We start from the raw sequence: 17947 nt of genomic DNA, 5'->3' as shown, positions 1-17947 counted from the left end.
CTAGATTAGAGCCAACAGACGGATTAACCAGATTAATAGAGTCTCAAACAAACAGCTTCACGTGTCAGACGCTGCATGAATAACATCACATATATTTATTTATCTGTCTATAGCCTTCAACGTGTTGTTCACGCTTCAGTGTTCACAGTCAAACGCAGCGTCTATATATAATGTAAACATAAATATGTAATAATAAATGTGTGAATGAGTCACTCTGAGGCTTCATGAAGCAGCAGTTCTGCATCTTCATGTCTGAGAAGGAAGAAAACCTGCCGCCGTGCATCATGGGAAATGTAGGAGGAATAATAGTCTGTATTCTCTCGTAGTAATAGATTACTGGCCATACTTCCTTCATGCTTTTATTTTGTTACTTTCACTTTCACTTATTTTCATCTTTCCTTCTCTCCATCCTCGTCTCCTTTCCTTTCCTTTCCATCCGTTTTGTTTCTTTCTTCTCTTTCTGCCTCGTCTGTCTTTCTTTCAGTTTCTTCTCACCTCATCGTTCATCCTCTTCCTTCTCTTTATATTTCTTTCCTTCCATTAAGTTCCTTCATCTTCTCTCCTTTCCTTCCTTAAATCCTACAATCACTCCTTCTCTTGCTACATTTTTTATTCCTTTCCTCTCCTTCCCAGCTTCCTCCTTCCTTCCACTTAATTCCTTATTTCCATGTTCTCATCGGTCTTCTCCTTCTTTTCTTTCATGTTTCCTTCCTTCCCTCCTTTGCTTTAACTCTGTTGATTCCTTTTCTTCGTCTGTGTTCCTTTCACTTTACTTTCCATCCTTTTCTCTCGCTCCTCTTTTCTTCTACTTCATTCCTTCTTTACTTTCATTTCTTCTATCCACTTTTCCTTACATTATTTTCATTTTCACTTTCATTTTCACTTCCTTCAGTCCTACATTCATTCCTTCTCTTCATTCGTGTTCCATTTTTTTCTTTCCATCCTTCCTTTTTTTTATTCCTTTTTTCTCTCCTTTCCTTCCCAGCTTCCTTCCCCCTTCCACCTAGTTTCTTCTTTCCATCCTCCTAATCCTCTTATTTCCTTCACTTCATCAGTCTTCTCCTCCTTTTCTTTCACATTTCCTTTGCTTTAACTATTCCTTTTCTTCATCTGTGTTCCCTTCATTTTTCTTTCTATCCTTTCTTCCTACTCTCCTCTCCTCTTTTATTTCCTTCATTGTTTTCGTTTTCACTTTCAGTTTCACTTCCTTCAGTCCTTCATTCGTTCCTTCTCTCTCCTTCTTCCACTTAGTTTATTCTCTCCGTTTTCTTCCTGGTCCTTTTCGTTCCTTCTTTTCCCTCCATTGATTCCTTTTCTCCTCCTTCCTTCCTTCCTTCCTTTCTGAACCCTCCTCCTCCTTCCCTTCCTTAACCTCCTCTCCTTCATCCCTTCACCTCTCTATCTGTTGCGTTTATCTTTCTCTTTGCATCCTTCATCCGTCCATCCAGCTGCACAAACACTCCTCCTCCTCCTCGCTCCATCAGCATCACCCCTCCTCCTCCTCCTCCTCCCATCATCATCCTCTTCAGCCTCCCATCTGCGCAGACTCTGCCTCCCCCCCTCCTCCCCCGCTCTGCCTGGTTTTAATGGAGGAGCTTCACATCTGCAGCGCTGCCTCCTCCTCTTCCTCTTCCTCCTCCCCCCGCTGCCTCCTCCCTCCTCTGTCGCTCGGCTGCCGAGCATCGCCGCCGGATTCCGTCTGAGGAGGTCGTTCGTCATTCGGTCGCCGGCAGAGGTGACGAGGAAGAGGAGGAAGAGGAAGAGGAGGAGGAGGAGGAGGAGGAGCAGCAGCGGGGAGGTGTAGAGTTTTTTTTTGTTTGTTTTTTTCCCGGCGGTTGCATCTGCATGGCGCCGGGGGGGGAGGCGACGCTCGGCTCGGCTTCACCATGATCGCCGTGTCGTTTAAATGTCGCTGCCAGATCCTGCGCAGGGTGAACAAAGGTAGAGCGACATAGGGATGCACTGGGAGGAAGAGAGAGAGAGAGAGAGAGAGAGTGGACGTGTGATGTGCTTCAGAACATGCATGTGTGGTCGAGCGTCATCCGCCGCAAACTGCTGACATTGAAAAGAGAGCGAGCTGGTTGTTTGTGAGCGAAGCCGCCGTTTGTAAATGATCCTGTGATGGATTCATTCAGTCGATGGCTGCAGGTCGTCGTGGGGCGAGAGACCTTCAGAGTAGCCGAGAGCTCAGAGAGGGAGAGAGAGAGAGAAAGCATCAGTTCTTATCTCCATGAATGCAATATTCATGGTGTGTATTAACAGGATGGACGGGAGAGGAAGCAGGGCAGACAGACGGGGTTGTGGTTTTCTGAAAACCCTCCCCGAAAAGTCGCGAAGCTTCAGGTGTTTGCTTTCAGTTTTGATGTTGGATTTACCTGTAATCTCGTGTCTCTATCGCGCAGAGACGAGACGAGAAGACCGGTTCAAAGTAGTGAAGCTCGGCTGATGTGACACTGACAGGGCAGGAAAGTGCTAGCAGGTTGCTAACGATGAAGGGGACAGACGGAAGTGTTGGATAAATGGCTCAAGTGTTGGTAAAGAAGGGAATATTGAACTGGAAAATCATGGTTACAATGGTTGAAATGTTGAAATCATGGTGGAAAGTAGCAGCAGCAGCTAAAGGTATTGGATAAATTGTTCGAGTGGATATTAAAGTAGTGGTAAAATGAACTGAAACGTAAAGGGCGATTGGTTAAAAACAGTGGAAATGGTTGGCTAGAGGTAATCAGCAGCAGGTGAATGGAGACACGTAGCAGCAGTGGCTAAAAGTGTTGGATAAATGGCTAAAGTGTTGGTAAAGAAGGGAACATTGAATTGAAAAGTCATGGAGAAATGGTTGAAATGTTGAAATCATGGTGGAAAGTAGCAGCAGCAGCTAAAAGCACTGGATAAAATGTTCAAGTGGATATTAAAGTAATGGTTCAAAAGATGAAATGCATTAAAAGGAATGGACGATTGACTGAAAACTGTGGAAATGGTTCAGGTGAAGCATTGGTTTAAAGTATTGGATAAATGGTTAACGTGTTGGTAAAGAAGGTAATGTTGAATTTAAGAGATCATGGACAAATGGTTAAAATTGTGGAAATTGTTCGATAGAAGTAAATAACTGGAATTAAAAGAGGACCGTTAGCAGCAGCAGCTAAAGGTATTGGGTAAATTGTTTGAGTAGATTTTACAGTAGAACAGCTAACTGGTTGTTACAAGGTTCAAACTGTTTGAAATGGTTAAAAACATTTCACACTGTTAGCTAAGGTAATGGATAGCAGGTAAATAGTGAATACAGCTGAAGGTGTTGGATGAATGGCTAATGTGGATAAATGTGATTAAAACAGGTCAAATGAACTGAAAAATAATAGACAATTCAGAAAAAATAGTTGAAATGGACAGCTGAAAGTAATGAGTAGCTGTTGAAGTATAACCATTAGCAGCAGGGGCTAAACATATCAGATAAATGACTGAATGGATATTAAGTTATGGTTAAAGCTAAAAATGGATGAATGGTTAAAACTGCTAATTAAAAAATGACGGACAAATGGTTAAACACAGTAGTTTATTGGCTACAAGGAAAGGTTAGCAGTTAAATGGCAGCAAGAAGCTAAACATGGGAGAATGGTTAAAATAGGTCAGAGTGGTGGATAATTATTGGTTAATTAGCTAAACGTTGTAGGAAAACTGTTGATGTAGTTAGCTTAAAGTAATCGATGCTGTACATAATGAAAGAAACTGAAAGTAAGTGGTAAAAACATTTTACTAACACTTAGCTACAAATAACTGAAGCGTCTAATTCAAACCGTCGACTGAAACAGGGCTGCTACTGATGTAGTTTCATTTTAGATTAATGTCAGTTATTTTCTGGATTTCTTGTTTGGTTTCTGGTTTCCATGTTTCACAAAGTACAAGATATCAAATGTCTGTTTTTGTCGACAACCCAAAAATATTCAGTTAATTGTGATAGCGGAGGGAAAAAAATACGAATTTTCACATAGTTGTCAACACATTTAATGGCAACGAATCGATTTATCGTCAGTTTTAGTCTTAAATAGTTTAAGAAGAGTTCAAACAAACATCAGTGGAGGTTCGGATGACGGCGTTCTCGAGTTTAACATGTGAATTAAACTCCTGAATTCATTCATATATTCGTAGCTTTATAAAGAGCTGCGTTTAAATGATCTGAAACGGGCAACTTGTCATGAATGTGAAGACGTCCACGCGATGCAGAAATGGGTTTTAGAAGACGGTCATTCATCAGCCGGCGCTTGTCTTTTGATTGTTCCAGAGTTACACGAGAGTCTTGAGTCGTCTTTGACTAAAATCTACAGAGAGCCCAGCCTGACGCCGTTGTCCGCCCACCTTCTCGATTCCTCTTAATTACAGAAATAACAGTGAACACTTGAATATGTTGAGTCTCCACTGGAAGCCAATTAAGCTGTAAGAACGGAAATCCTCCAGCACGACTCCCCGGATCAGGACCGAGAATAACTCTAATGAGTTAGTTGTGCGCCATTTGAAGCTGGAAGACGTCTTCCTACTTTGCCATTTAAAGTTAGATAGTGGAGATAACTGTAAAAGCAAAGAAAGTTACTGCTGCTCTGCTGTGTCCGAAGCGTCGGAGGCTTTCTCTGTTATATCGCCGCCGCCGAGTGTTTTCATATATCTTTGAACGTGTCTGGAGGAGCTCTATAAATATGAGAATTAAAAATGGAACATCGCTGTGTCACGCCGAGTCTCGGTGGATATTAAATATACAAGTAAAAACACTTTTCAGCTGTGAAACATCAAATGTTAACTTTGGGACATTTTGTCAGAGTGATTGTAAATGGAAGTGGAAGTGTGTTCTCTGAAAAAATAAAACTATGAGCTCGACTCCACATGAAGATTTTATCACACGACCAGATTTTTAACATTTTTATTAGTACATTTACTTATATTGCCTACAGATGGCCTTTATCTTTGTCATTTTTACATTTCTGTTCTTACTTTTCTTACCTGTAGGTGGCGTTTGTTGTTATTATTATTATTATTATTATTATTATTATTATTATTATTATTATTATTACACTGGTCTACACCCATTTTGGTGTCAAAGATTTCTGAGCTGATTTTGGACAATTGCAATGCACTGAATCCAAGTATCACATTGGTTTTGCTCAAGGAGGTCAACGTTTTGATTTGTCGCCACATGCAGTTTACTGGTATTTACCTTTACAAATGTTTACGCTCATCAACTTGTGGATCATTTCGCTTGTGAAGAGGATTAGAAAATGAAATTTTTCCTCTAAAACCCCATTTCATATAAGAAATACTCAAATAAATCAATCGCTAATGTCAAAAATGTGATCGATTTAGTGGCAAAATCGATTTTTTTTACATTGAGTTGGCATAAAAACCCGACCTGATGCAGAAAAGCAGACGTCAATCCTAGACACCTTCAACAAAGTATTGTTTTGTAACCCAGTGTTATTATTGACATTTTAACATTTATTGTCCTTTTACTGTTGTTCCTGCTTTTGTCTCTGGGTGGCATGTTTTATTATTATTATTATTATTGTTATTATTATTATAGTCTTTTTGCTGTTGTTATTGTCATAGCTTGTAGGTGACCTTTTTCTACTACCACCATTTTTACAACTACTGTATGTACTACTGTTGAATCCAGGTGACTTTTATTATTTTTGTCGTTTTTCCGTTTACGTTCCCGCCGTTACTTTTCTTGCCTGCGGGCAGCGCTGCTTGGGCTGAAGCGGTGGTCTACAGGTGGTTGGTGGATGGCGTGTGACCTCGTTTAGACAATCACAGCTCAATAACATGCTCTAAAATAACATATAGGTTATATAACGGCCATGTGAAGCGTGTAGTATTCTACAGTATATATATATATATATGTGTGTGTGTGTACATACAGATTGTATTGTCGATGGAGGCAGAGAGGCAGAGATGCTGCTGTCCTACATCTGGAGGAGGAGGAGGAGGCTCGGCTTTCATCTTCACTTAGCTATGGTCTGTGTGTGTGTGCGCGCTGGCTTTGCTTATATTATGGGGACCTCAGTGTGTTCGCACAGTCACACTGTGGAGACTCCTCGTCCTTCTGGGGACGCAAAGCAAGCGTCACTTCGATGAATCTTCAAATTTTAGCGTGAAGATTCGATTTAAGGTCGAGTTCGAGGTTGGGCTTTGAAAAGCAGTCGCTATGAGTTGGCAGATCCCCGAGAAAAGAGCGCAAGTCAATGCGATGTCCTCTGAAGTGGTGGAAACGCAGCTGTGTGTCTGTTTTCAGAGTCTCATTGTGCTTCCCAGCTCAGCCAAACAGAACAGATCCGGAGCAGATTAGAATAAATTAGGACGGAATAAAGTCGAACCAAACACACGACCGAAATGGAAAAACGCTACAGTTAAGAGAAATAAAACAAACCGCAAGCAGAAAAAGGACCAACGCAGCAACAACCAGGGAGAGGGAGTCTTATCAATATGCAGCGAAAGTGGTCAAATCCACATTTCTGGCTTTATGCAAAAATCAATTTCAGTATTTAATATGACATTTCAGCAGTCAGAACCAGTGAGTGTCTTTCCAAATGAACCTTCAGCACCAAACTCCCTCTTCAGGAGGAAGGTTCAGATTCAATAACTGGATGCTGGATTAGAATTTGATTAAATGAGACCTAATAAGCTCATTTCTGGCTGAATGTTCTTATTCTGGGACTCCATCAGAGTCGATTTGCATGACTCATGCTTGAATAAAACCCTTATTTATCTCTGACTCCCTGTTATGCTGCCGCTGAGTCGAGTTTCTGCCTGAGAACAGGTGACACTAGCTCCTGTCTCTTTAAGACACGCCCTCCTCCCTAAAAGCCCCCAGCCTTCTGATTGGCAGGTTTTACGGAAGCCTTTTCCTGTGAGCAGCACCGGATCCTCATGCTGGGGTGGATGTTCTGAAAGCAAACTCTGGACCTTTGTAGTCACATAATTTCTCTGTTTTTTTAATGCAAACGGTAAATTATCACCTTGATCCACATGTTTGAGCCTGAATCAGAACGTAGAGGTGGACAGCAAAGACTACAGCCACAGTTTATTCAGACAAATGTGGAGACTAATTACAATCTAAAACGTTGAATATCTATAAGACGGGAGCCACTATTTGTCCAGTGTTAGTAGCACTTCTTGGATTTTTGTAAATACTTCTGATTTGGTTTACTTTCGATGGCATTCTAACTAAGTCGTACTACACATAAGACGTTTCTGAGTTTCTTCTGCTTCTAGCCATGGATCTGCTCCAGGTAGACGTGTAGGACTTTATGTTGTTGGAAAAAATAAACCAACAGTGTAAAAAAATAAGCAAAAAGTCCCAAGTTGCACATGTACCTGTTGAGGTTTTACTTAAACCACAAAGTGCTCAATCATCTGATTGAAACACTCATCAGACATCTGCAGACTCAGCTATATGACATCATGCTTTAGCTCCGCCTCTGCTCTCGTTAAAAAAAGAAAAATGAAAGTCTCATCCATGTGATGACATCACCGGGGGCTTCCCACAGGACTGCAGAGATTGGTCCAGACGTAGAGAGACCACCACCTCGTTCTCCACAGGGATTGGTCGCTGCGCCGATGAGGTCACCTCTTTGGCAGCGGTTTCTTTATTCATGAGGCTGACTTGTCAGACTTCTCAGCAGCTGCTTCACACAGCAAAGAACACATTTAAGTGGTTTTGAGAAACAAGGCAGCTCCTTCACAGCTCTGTTAGCTGCTAGTAGGTAGCATGGCCTGAAGTGGAGGATGCTAACGGGCTAGCTTTTTAGCTTGACATGTATTTTTGTGGTGGAAGTTCTGCACTGTCTGATGATGATGGTGAGTACTGATGCATTATGGGAATTGGTTTCTGTCTGAGTTCATGGACAATGTTTAGAGCCAGTACGAGAACCCCAGTAGCCACAGAACCCGTTAAATTGTCTGATCCGTTCAGAACGTTGGACCCAGTTAGAGTAATTTGTGGAACATCAGAACCAGTTGTATGAGCTGGTAAATGTTTGAAACTGTTTATTGGAACTGGCAGGGCTTTGGAACCAGTTAGAGGAACTGGTGGAAGTGAAGAACCATCTCAAGAAACTGGTCAATATTTAGATTCGGACAGGGGCATTGTTAGAATAGCTATACCAGTTAAAGTAACTCTAGAACCAGTTAGATGAGTTTGTAGAGAAACTAGTCAAGCTTCAGAACCAGTGCAAGGAACTGTGAGAGCTTCAAAACCAGTAAAGGAACTGGCAATGTGTTGAATCTTTTAGGGGCACTGCCAGAATAGCTATACCAATGAAAGGAACTGGTTGAGCTAGAGAACCAGTTAGATGAACTGGTAGAGGTTAGGGTTATGAATTGGAACTGGCAGAGTTTTGGAAACCAGTAAGAGAAATGGTGGAAAGCCTCAAAATTTAAAGGATCTTGTGGAGCTGAGAACCAGTAAGCGCTGTAAGAGTTTTCTGGCACAGTTATAGGAACCAGTTAGTGAAACTGGTTGAGCTTCAGAACCACTTAAAGGTCGTGGTTTGGTGCCAGTTTGAGGAGCTGATGGAACCAGTTATATAACCTGGTAGTAAACGAGCAGGTGACCCATTCAGGTGATGCTAAAAGAACTGGTCAAAGAACGCTGTTAAACCATTTCAAGGAACTGGTCGGGCTCCAGAACCTGTTAGATGGAGAGCTTTGGATCCAGCTACGGAGCAGGTTGCTGTTGGAAACCAGAGCAAATAAAGGTCTGGGACCAGATATATAAAGTAACGGAGCCTCAGAGCTAATTACCTCTTGGAGTGGAGAAAGAAACTGTTTCTGGGAACTGTTGATGTTTCTAACCAACTCAAAGAAAGTGCTGAGGTCTTGGAGACCGTTATGGATACTGGTAGACCAGTCAGAGGGAGTAGTAGCAGTATGGAACCTGTCTGTGGAAGAATTGGTAGAGAACCTTGCAGACATTCAATGTGAGTTAAGTGAGCTGGTGGGTCTTGAAGGGGGACGTGGTAGAACTTTAGAACCAGTGAAAGGAACTGGTGGAACCTGATAAAACCTCTAAACCAGTGCATGTTTGTCACTCTGCTTAGTAATTTGTTTTTGTGTCTCTTTGTGTTGCAGATGAGGGGCCGTACACGAAACACTCTGCCGGGTCGCGACCTCCAGATGGAGCGCTGGCCATCAGGAGGCAGAGTATACCAGGTAACACGTTCATCACCACGACAGTCTGTTTCTTTGTGGTTTTCACCGCCAGAGATAAAGAACAAAGCGATGAAGGTAACGGCTGAAAGTAGAGCACACATACAGCTGATGTCTTCCGTCCTGTGACCTGCAGGAAGATGCTTGCCGTCGCAGTTTGTTTGCTTCCACCTGGAGCTGGTGGCCTACTTGTGATTTCTGTCTGAATGGTGCAATCAGGAACGCTGTGAGGAAATCACACCCATGATCTGCAAACACAGTCGGGTTTAAAAGATGAAAGGGAGCTAAAGCTGTGATGGAGAACCTCTGAGCCCACTGTTTGTGTAGGTGTTGGCAAACCTTAGAGAAACGGGTAAAACTTTGCACCCAGTGAACTAGCAGAGCATCAGACCAGTGCGTAGAAGTGGTAGCGTTTTTAAACCAGTTATAGTTACTGGTGGGTTAGAGGAGTTGTACTTCGTCCTAAATAAGTAGATGTCCAGACAAGTTAAAGCGTCTCAACTAGTTAGAGAGTTTGGTAGAGCTTTGAAACCTGTTAGAGTAAAAGTCACAACTTAAGAACCAGGTACATGAACCAACTGAACTAAACGATTTTTAGATGTTCAGGACCAGAGAGGGTAACTCGCAACGAATTAACCAAGGTGGATAACCAGTTTGAAAGGTGTAAACCAGTGAAGAAAACCAATGCAGTTTCAGAGCTACTTAATGAAACAGAGGATCTGGTGATGTTAGTGAGCCAGCGAAGACAAACCAGTTGAGCTTTGGATCCAGTTGGAAGAACTGGTAGAAGTTATGGGAGGTTAGAGGATCCGGTGAAACCTCATGTCCAGGAACTGCTTTAGAACCGATTGCAGCAAACGGATACAGAGTCCTACTGGACCTGGTAGAGCTTCTGAACCACTGTGAGGATCAGGTGGATCTTCTAAACCAGTAAGAGGAACACGGGGAGCTCTTTAACCAGTTTAATTTACTGGCTGGATCTACTCATTTCCCCTGAACAAACATAAGTGATGGGTAGATCTTCTGAACCACTGTGAGAAACTGGAAGAGCCTTTGAACTGGTTGTAGGGACTGGTTGAGCTTCTAGACCTTTGTTAAGAACTGGTAGAGCTTCTGAACCATGTAAATGAGCTGGTGAGGCTCTTGAACCATTTAGAGAAAACAGTAAGGGTTTAACGTTGGTAAGAGCAACTGGTACAGGTATGAACCAGGTAAAGGAACTAACTGAACTTCAGAACCAGTTAACAGAGGTAGAAGACAGTCAGATTAATGTAAAGGAACTTGTTGAGCTTCTTAACCAGTTTCAGAAACGAGCAGAGTTTTGAACTGCAAGAGCTTTGAAACCAGTCAGAGGTTTAGTTAGAGCTCCAGAACTAGTTAGGAGAACTGGTGGAGCTTTGGAATCAGCTAGTAGATGAACTGGTGGAGTTCCAGAGCCACATAAAGAAACTGGTAGAGCTTCTAAACGCTTCGTCGGAAGTTCAGAATCCGAGCAGATCTCAGGCTGAGAGTAAACTGTGCAGCTTTGACACAACTCTGATCTTTTGAGAGAAACTTTGTTGTACTTGAGCTCCTCTAACCGGCGTTCTGTGGAGCGATGCTTTCAGAAGTTTCTCCCTCGTCGCTGCAGGAAACTGGTTCATGTGACGTTTTATCAGAATCGAAGATTTGGAGGTTTTTCTGTTTCCCGCTGTGAGTCAGCGCTGGTGTGCTGGAAAAGTTGAAAAGGACACTGCTGCTTTTTATAAAGCCTCTTTGGAGGAGGAAGACGAGGGAGGAGGAGAAGACAATGATGGTCAATGCCGAAGATCAGATGTCTTAATCGTGTCTGAATGGAAGAGGGTGACGCTCTTCTGGATTAATATTAAAATACAGCACATTTATGAAACGCTGCGTTCTGTTTTATCACCTGAGGACTGGTCACTTCACACAGTAGCTGGCCTAAACTGAAATATCTCCCTCTCTCTCCATCCATCTCTCCAGCTGTTTAATATTTCAGGCATTTGATAAAATATAAATGGACGACAGAATAGAGGATGACTTCACTCCTCTCTTTGTCCGGATTATTATTTTATTTCTCTGCGCTGGGAAAAGGAGATTAGAAACGATGAAATCAGGCTGCAGAGACGGAGGAAGGGGAATAAATTGAAGCGCAGGACGGCAGTAAAAGTGATTTCTAATCAGACGTCCTGGTTGTAGATGAGTTTCGGGGCTGTTCGGTGGTGGAGCTGATGAAGAAGGAGGGGACGACGCTCGGACTGACGGTGTCGGGTGGAATCGACAAAGATGGGAAGCCTCGGGTTTCAAACCTGCGACAAGGAGGCATCGCTGCCAGGTAACACTTTCTCCAGTCTTATTAGTGTTTAGTACGATTTAAAGTCTGGTTTCTGTTGGAAAGAACTGAACCGAAGCTCTTTGGATCGACTGATGTAGCTCTTTTTTGCTGTTTACTGAAACTGGCTGAAAAGGTTTTTAGATGTTGATATTTAGAGAGATTGTTGGCTGGTGTCAGATGTCGTAGCTGAAAGCAGCAAATCTTACACTGCAAAAAAAATGAAAATAATAACTAGAATCTGTAAAAAAAAGCAAACAGTAAAAAGGTGTTGACTGTATGTCGGGGTGTATACTGGTCTGTACAAGCTGCTTTTTCTTCTGTTTAATGGCTTAATATGTTTCAATGGGTTAAATTACTTCCAGTAATTAATCGATTAATCATTAACGTCCCTACAGGACCCAACAGAGGAGTTTATAACAAGTTTTGAATTAAACAGAGATGCGGCATCAAATATTAAAGCCGAACTGAGCGGAGGTTCTGTCTGTTTGCTCAGGAGCGACCAGCTGAACGTGGGCGACTACATCCGCTCCGTCAACGGCATCAACCTGGCCAAGTTCAGACACGATGAGATCATCAGTCTGCTGAAGAACGTCGGCGAGCGAGTCGTCCTGGAGGTCGAGTACGAGCTGCCGCCCGTCTGTAAGTCCCGTCGGTAGCGCCGAGAGTAAAGCCGAGGGCTGCATTACAAAGTGAGATCAGTGAGTTCGCAGGTGTGTCGAGCCTAAAAGTTGAGCTTCCAGGACCTTTTTTAACCTGCTAGATCTCCATGGTAACTGATGCTGCGCAGCTAGCCTGCTCTGGAGGAGGTTCTCGTCAAGGTTCAGAGGTTTTATCCACAAACCATTCAGCAGAAACGCATCATAGTGTTTTTATTCTTGTTCCTGACTTGCTGCCAAGAACGTTTGACACTGCAGCTGATAGAACTTAGACTAAGATGTAACAAAATGAGCCTTTATTTATATGAATGTAGAGAAATTTGCAGCATTACAGCAGCAACAGAGAATATAAAAATAAACAAAAAATTCCACCATATGTGAGAATTCTGCAAATTCCACTGGATGTGAACATATTTTACATTTCTACAGATTAAAAACCAATGATAGTGCACCGATTCTTCCATAAACTGATTGATTATTGGTATTTACCACAGACAAAATAGAATCAATAATGTTAATTTCACTTTGATTTGGCCAAAAACTAACGTTCTTCCTACGTCTCCTTCATTATGGGACACTGTCGGACCTAAATGTTGACGTTTAAATGAAAACTATTAACAGTTTTCTACCAGCCTTTTACCGTAATAAATGTTTTATATTCTTTATATTCTCAATTAAAACAACGTGTTGAGTTCAGTATGCGACACACGATTGGTCCATTTTGTGCAGAAGAATCACACGATGCCTCAAACACTGAATTTTATTGGAGCTTAATAAAGAAAATCTGGTTGATAAAGAAGCACTGAGTGATACCGATCGTCTCTGACTGAGGTTTTGGGTTTTGTTTATCCAGCTAACTCAAACAAAGCCCGGATATGTTGAACTTCCTTCGTGGTTCAGCCCTCAGCAGTGTGATGTGTCATCTAGATGTGCATTTCTTTCCAGATATGTATAGAATTATTGATTTATTTATCCATATTCAACTAAAGCAAAGGCATGTTTAGGTGTGTTCAGGTGTTATTTTTAGTGTAGTTATTCGTATAATCATCCACAGTCAGTCATATGGACGTATGTGTTTCTATGTTTAACAAAATATCCCAAAAAGAGATGAACAGTGAAGGTGTTGTTGTGGTTTCTAAACAGGAAATGGTCAAATATGAGATGTGTGGACAGGTTTCTTTTCATTTTGTGTGGTTTATTTAGTCTTTTTTGCCTTTATGACGCTGTGGCAGGTCTGAAATAAGTCCAATAAGTAGATATTTAGATGTGAGTGTTCCATGAATCCTATAAACACTTGTTGTTGTTGTTGTTGTTGTTGATGTTGCAGCCGTCCAGGGTTCAGGCGTCATGTTCAAGAACGTGGAGGTGACGCTTCACAAAGAAGGAAACAGCTTCGGCTTCGTCATCAGAGGTGAGCAGTCGCTCTGTCTGTCCGTGTGTCAGATGTCAATAAAGATGTTTCAAATGCGTGACGTCGTGTTTGCAGGCGGAGCCCACGAAGACCGGAACAAGTCTCGGCCCATTGTCATAACGACCATCCGGCCCGGCGGTCCGGCCGACCGGTACGTGACCTCCCGACCCGCCTGGCAGCTTTTTGACCCTCGGGAGCTTCCATAGAAACTGAAGTCTTCTCTCTCTGCAGGGAAGGCACCGTGAAGCCGGGCGATCGGTTGCTAAGCATCGACGGGATTCGTCTCCACGGCAGCACGCTGTCCGAGGCCATGAGCATCCTGAAGCAGTGCGGGCAGGAAGCGACGCTGCTGATCGAGTACGACGTCTCCGTCATGGGTCAGTTCAATGGTAGTGGTTTTACTGACTCTCTACTTTCATGTTTTCCTTCACTGTGGCTCATTTTTCACTGCAGCATAAAGTCCTACAGCTCTGTAGGATCAGAATAACCGTGAAGAAGCAGAAAGAACTCAGAGATGTGTCAGAATGACGCAGTTAGAATCAAACAAATCATAAAAAAATCGTAAAAAGTAGGTTTTGATTGATTATTCAGTTCATAAAAATTGAAAGCACCTGGGATTAACATGTACAACATTTTCCTAAGTGTCTACAAGAGTTACCAGCTCTGAAAAAATGTAGGCTTCCCATACAAAAGATGTTTTACTATTTACATTTTTAATTCGTTTCCCTACTTCTCTGCTTTGTGCACTGCAGAATTTTTAGGTTTTTTAGGTTTCAAATACTTGAATAAGACTAGTTTTACGGTTTTAATGACACGTTACAAACAAGAAGTTCAAATACAGTCTGAAAATGTTAAAATACAACAATTCCTTGAGTTTTTACAGTTTCTGGCTGATACATGTTGTTAGTTTGGTGATAACTTACCTTTTAAGAGTTAAATTAAGGCCAAAGAACCCCAAAATATAAACAATCAACCCAACAAGGCAGCAATGTTTTACTTGTTTTTGTAGAACCAAAAACAATTTCATGTTTCCCCTTATGGAGTTCTAAATGTTAAATACGTAAAAAAAATAGGATGAAATTCATGATTAGAAAGTATTAAGTACAACTGAGTGTCATCTGCATATTCAGGATTTGAAACATTGTGATTGTTAATAATAAAACGATCTGACTGAACGTTGCGTTGAGATGAACTTAAGGAGGACCCAGGATGGAACCCTGTGGGACTCCGTTTAAACCCTTGGTTGTAAAAAAGCCTGTTTCCTGCCCCTCAGACTCTGTTGCCACGGCGTCGGGGCCGTTGCTGGTGGAGGTTGCCAAGGCGACAGGCTCCAGTCTGGGCGTGGCTCTCTCCACCTCCATGTTCTGCAGCAAGCAGGTCATCATCATCGACAAGGTCAAACCGGCCAGCATAGCCGACAGGTACGAGACCCGCAGCCTCTGGGTCCGCTTCTGTTAGATTTAGTATTTATGTTTACATATTCTAAGGTTTATTTTGTTGTATTTCTCAGGAGTCTCTGATCTTCTTGTTTATGTTTTTGTGTCTTTGTGGGTGTTGTTGTGTTGTTGTGTTGTTGTGTTGTTGTGTAGGTGCGGCGCTCTTCACGCAGGAGATCACATTCTGTCTGTCGACGGGAAGTCGATGGAGTTTTGTTCTCTGGCTGAAGCCACTCAGCTGCTCTCCGCCTCCTGTCAGACCGTCCGCATGGAGATCCTGCCTCAGCACCAGGCCCGACCGGCCCTGAACGCACCACAGCACGGTAAAACACATATAACACACTGGAGAGGCCCTGAACACACCACAACACAATATAAACATATATATGTAGCACACTGGAGAAGCCCTGAATGCACCACAGCACAGTATATGCACACATAAAACACACTCAAGTGGTCCTGAATGCACCACTGCATGGTTTAAACACATGAACATCAAACTTAATGGACCCTGAATGCACCACAACACAGATTGAGCATATACATGCCAAACCTAATGGACCTTGAATACACCGCAGCACGGTATAAACACAGAACACATGAAACCTAGTGGTCCTTGAACGCACCACAACATACTATAAATAAAGACCCAGCAGCTGATCTCAGTGTTTTACTGCAGCAGCAGAGTCTCTGAACACAGAAATGCTTTATTTCTTTCATTTTGTCTTTCGTATTTGTGTGAATAAATAATAAAATGTTCTTTTCTACCCTGAACTTTTCCATGTTACCCAGTTTTAGTGGCATCTGTAATGTTTCTTGTGTTTGCAGCTTCACACGGAAAATATAAACAAGGATTCCATGCATGTGGCAGAAGAGCAGTTTAAAAACAAAGACGGAAATGAATTATTAACGTATATAAAAGATTGCATGAATAAGTAATCTTTTATCCTGCTCACATATGAACATGTAGAAGCCTCAGATAATAATGCACATCTGGCACAACAGCTGGAAAATGAAGCTAGTTGGAATAAACGTACGATTTAACCCTCTGAACTCCAGTTTTTTGCTTTTTTTTTTTTTTTTACTATTTTCTCATTTTTTTTCACTGTTGTCTCATTTTTCTCGGCCACAGTAAGTCCTGCGTCTTTGTGGAGTTGAATTTCTCTCATTATTTAATTATTTTACAAAATTTGAAAAAAAAAAAACAACAGAAAAATATCCAACATTTGCACAGTTCCAAAACAGGACAAATGTTGGACTCTACCTGCTGTAGATATTTTAATATTTACAGGTTCAACGAGTTACCATGCTTGTCTTTTTGCTCTGTGGAAACACTAGCTGCAGTTCAGGTGAACACTCTAAGAGTTTTAGTCACATGACTGTCGGTCAGATCTGAGTCAGTTGTGGCTCCTCAGCTGTGTTAGCGAGTGCAGAATTTTTTGTTTTTCGCAGAATCTGGTTCCCACAAACCGTTTATTTTTGGAGAATTTTCAAACGAAACGTAGAATAAAGTGATTTTGAAGCTTTTCCTGATAAAAACCGAACATCACAGACGAGCAGTTCAAGGACCGTCAGAAAGATGGGATTCTGGTGTTTTTTACAGTGTCAATTCAGCTTTTTTTTTTTGTTTGTTGTTTTGTTCGGAGGGTGAAACCGTCCTGATAGAGCCAAAATGGCCGCCTGAGGCTCCTCCATGTGGACACAGAAGCACGTCCTGACCTCTGACCTCTGACCCTCCTGTCCTAACCTGAACACCTCCTCTGTTTGTGTGTCCCTGTGTGTGTGTGTGTGCAGTCAAGGTGCAGCGTAGTCCCCGCCCCCTCCCCTGGGAGACCGGAGGCTCCGCCCCCATCCTCCCCCCCTACCACTACAACACGTACCACCCCGACCAATCAGGCGCCAGATCGCACAACCGCCATACAAACAACCCTCGTACGTCCCGCCCTCTCTCTCTCTGTATGTCTGTCTGGCGTTTTATTTTGAAGGCAGGATGTTCTGACGCTGTTGTCTGTCTGCAGCGCTGAGCCACTCGTTCTCGCCCGGGTCCATGTCGGCCTACAGCCTGTCCTCGCTCAACATGAGCACGCTGCCCCGGAACATGTATCCCACGAGTCCTCGGGGGACGCTGATGAGGAGGAAGGCCAAGAAGAAGGACTTCAAGAGCTCCTGTGAGGGTTTCACGGTTCTACTACTGTTATTGTTGTTATGAGGAGTAGTAGTAGTACTAATAGTAGTAGTAGTAGTACTAATAGTAGTAGTAGTGGTATATATTTAAACATACATGTTCATAGGTAGTCATGGCATCAATACTCTGCAGAAATACATTAATTGTGTTTTCGTGAGCGTACACTGTGTTTTTGTGTTTGTGTGGGTTTTTGTACGTGTTTCACTTTTGGTTTTTGCGTTTTTGTTCATTTTTGTGTTTTGGGGTGCATTTTATTTTTTTATGTTTTGCGTTTTTGTGTCTTTTTGTGCTTTTGTGAATCCTCGCAGTATTTTTTTGTTGATTGTTTTTTGTGTCTTGTCTGTTTTTGTGTTGTTGTTTAGTGTTTTTACAGTTTTTTTATGCATTTTTGTGCATTTTTCAGTCTTTTGTGTGTATTTGTTTCATGTTTTTTTGCGTGTTAATGTGTTTTGTGGGTACGATTTTGTTTTCCTTTGCATTTTTGTGCCTTTCAGTGTCTGTTTTTATGTTTTTTTTAAGTTGTTTTGTGTTTGTTTTCATGTTTTTGGGTGTATTACTGTTTAGCTTTTGTGTGTGTTTGAATCTTTATTGTGCATTTTTGTGTCTTTATGTGTTTTTGTGAATTCTTTTAATATTTTTTGTTATCTTTTTGTGTCCTTGTGTGTTTCTGTGCATTGCTGTTGTTTGTTCGTGTTTTTACGTTTTTTGTTATTTGTGTTTTTTTTTTTTTTTTTT

At 42.0% G+C, this 17947-nt stretch overlaps 1 protein-coding gene across 1 annotated transcript in view; it reads left to right on the top strand.

Annotated features, from left to right (window-relative positions):
- The first annotated feature begins 1886 nt into the window (after positions 1-1886).
- grip1 (glutamate receptor interacting protein 1) overlaps positions 1887-17947 on the top strand; it is a 31723-nt gene continuing 15662 nt past the window's right edge. Inside the window, exons 1-11 of the mRNA XM_008296447.1 lie at positions 1887-1941; positions 9112-9192; positions 11389-11524; positions 12018-12163; positions 13508-13591; positions 13667-13742; positions 13823-13968; positions 14865-15012; positions 15181-15350; positions 16822-16959; positions 17046-17195. Of these exons, the coding sequence (XP_008294669.1) occupies positions 1887-1941; positions 9112-9192; positions 11389-11524; positions 12018-12163; positions 13508-13591; positions 13667-13742; positions 13823-13968; positions 14865-15012; positions 15181-15350; positions 16822-16959; positions 17046-17195 (1330 nt within the window). The remainder of the gene's footprint in view (positions 1942-9111; positions 9193-11388; positions 11525-12017; positions 12164-13507; positions 13592-13666; positions 13743-13822; positions 13969-14864; positions 15013-15180; positions 15351-16821; positions 16960-17045; positions 17196-17947) is intronic.

This window comes from Stegastes partitus, unplaced genomic scaffold (assembly GCF_000690725.1).
Source record: "Stegastes partitus isolate 25-593 unplaced genomic scaffold, Stegastes_partitus-1.0.2 Scaffold1129, whole genome shotgun sequence".
Taxonomy (NCBI): Eukaryota; Metazoa; Chordata; class Actinopteri; family Pomacentridae; genus Stegastes; species Stegastes partitus.
Note: the sequence above shows the minus strand (reverse complement) of the source record. Positions and strands in the feature narration are given on the sequence as shown.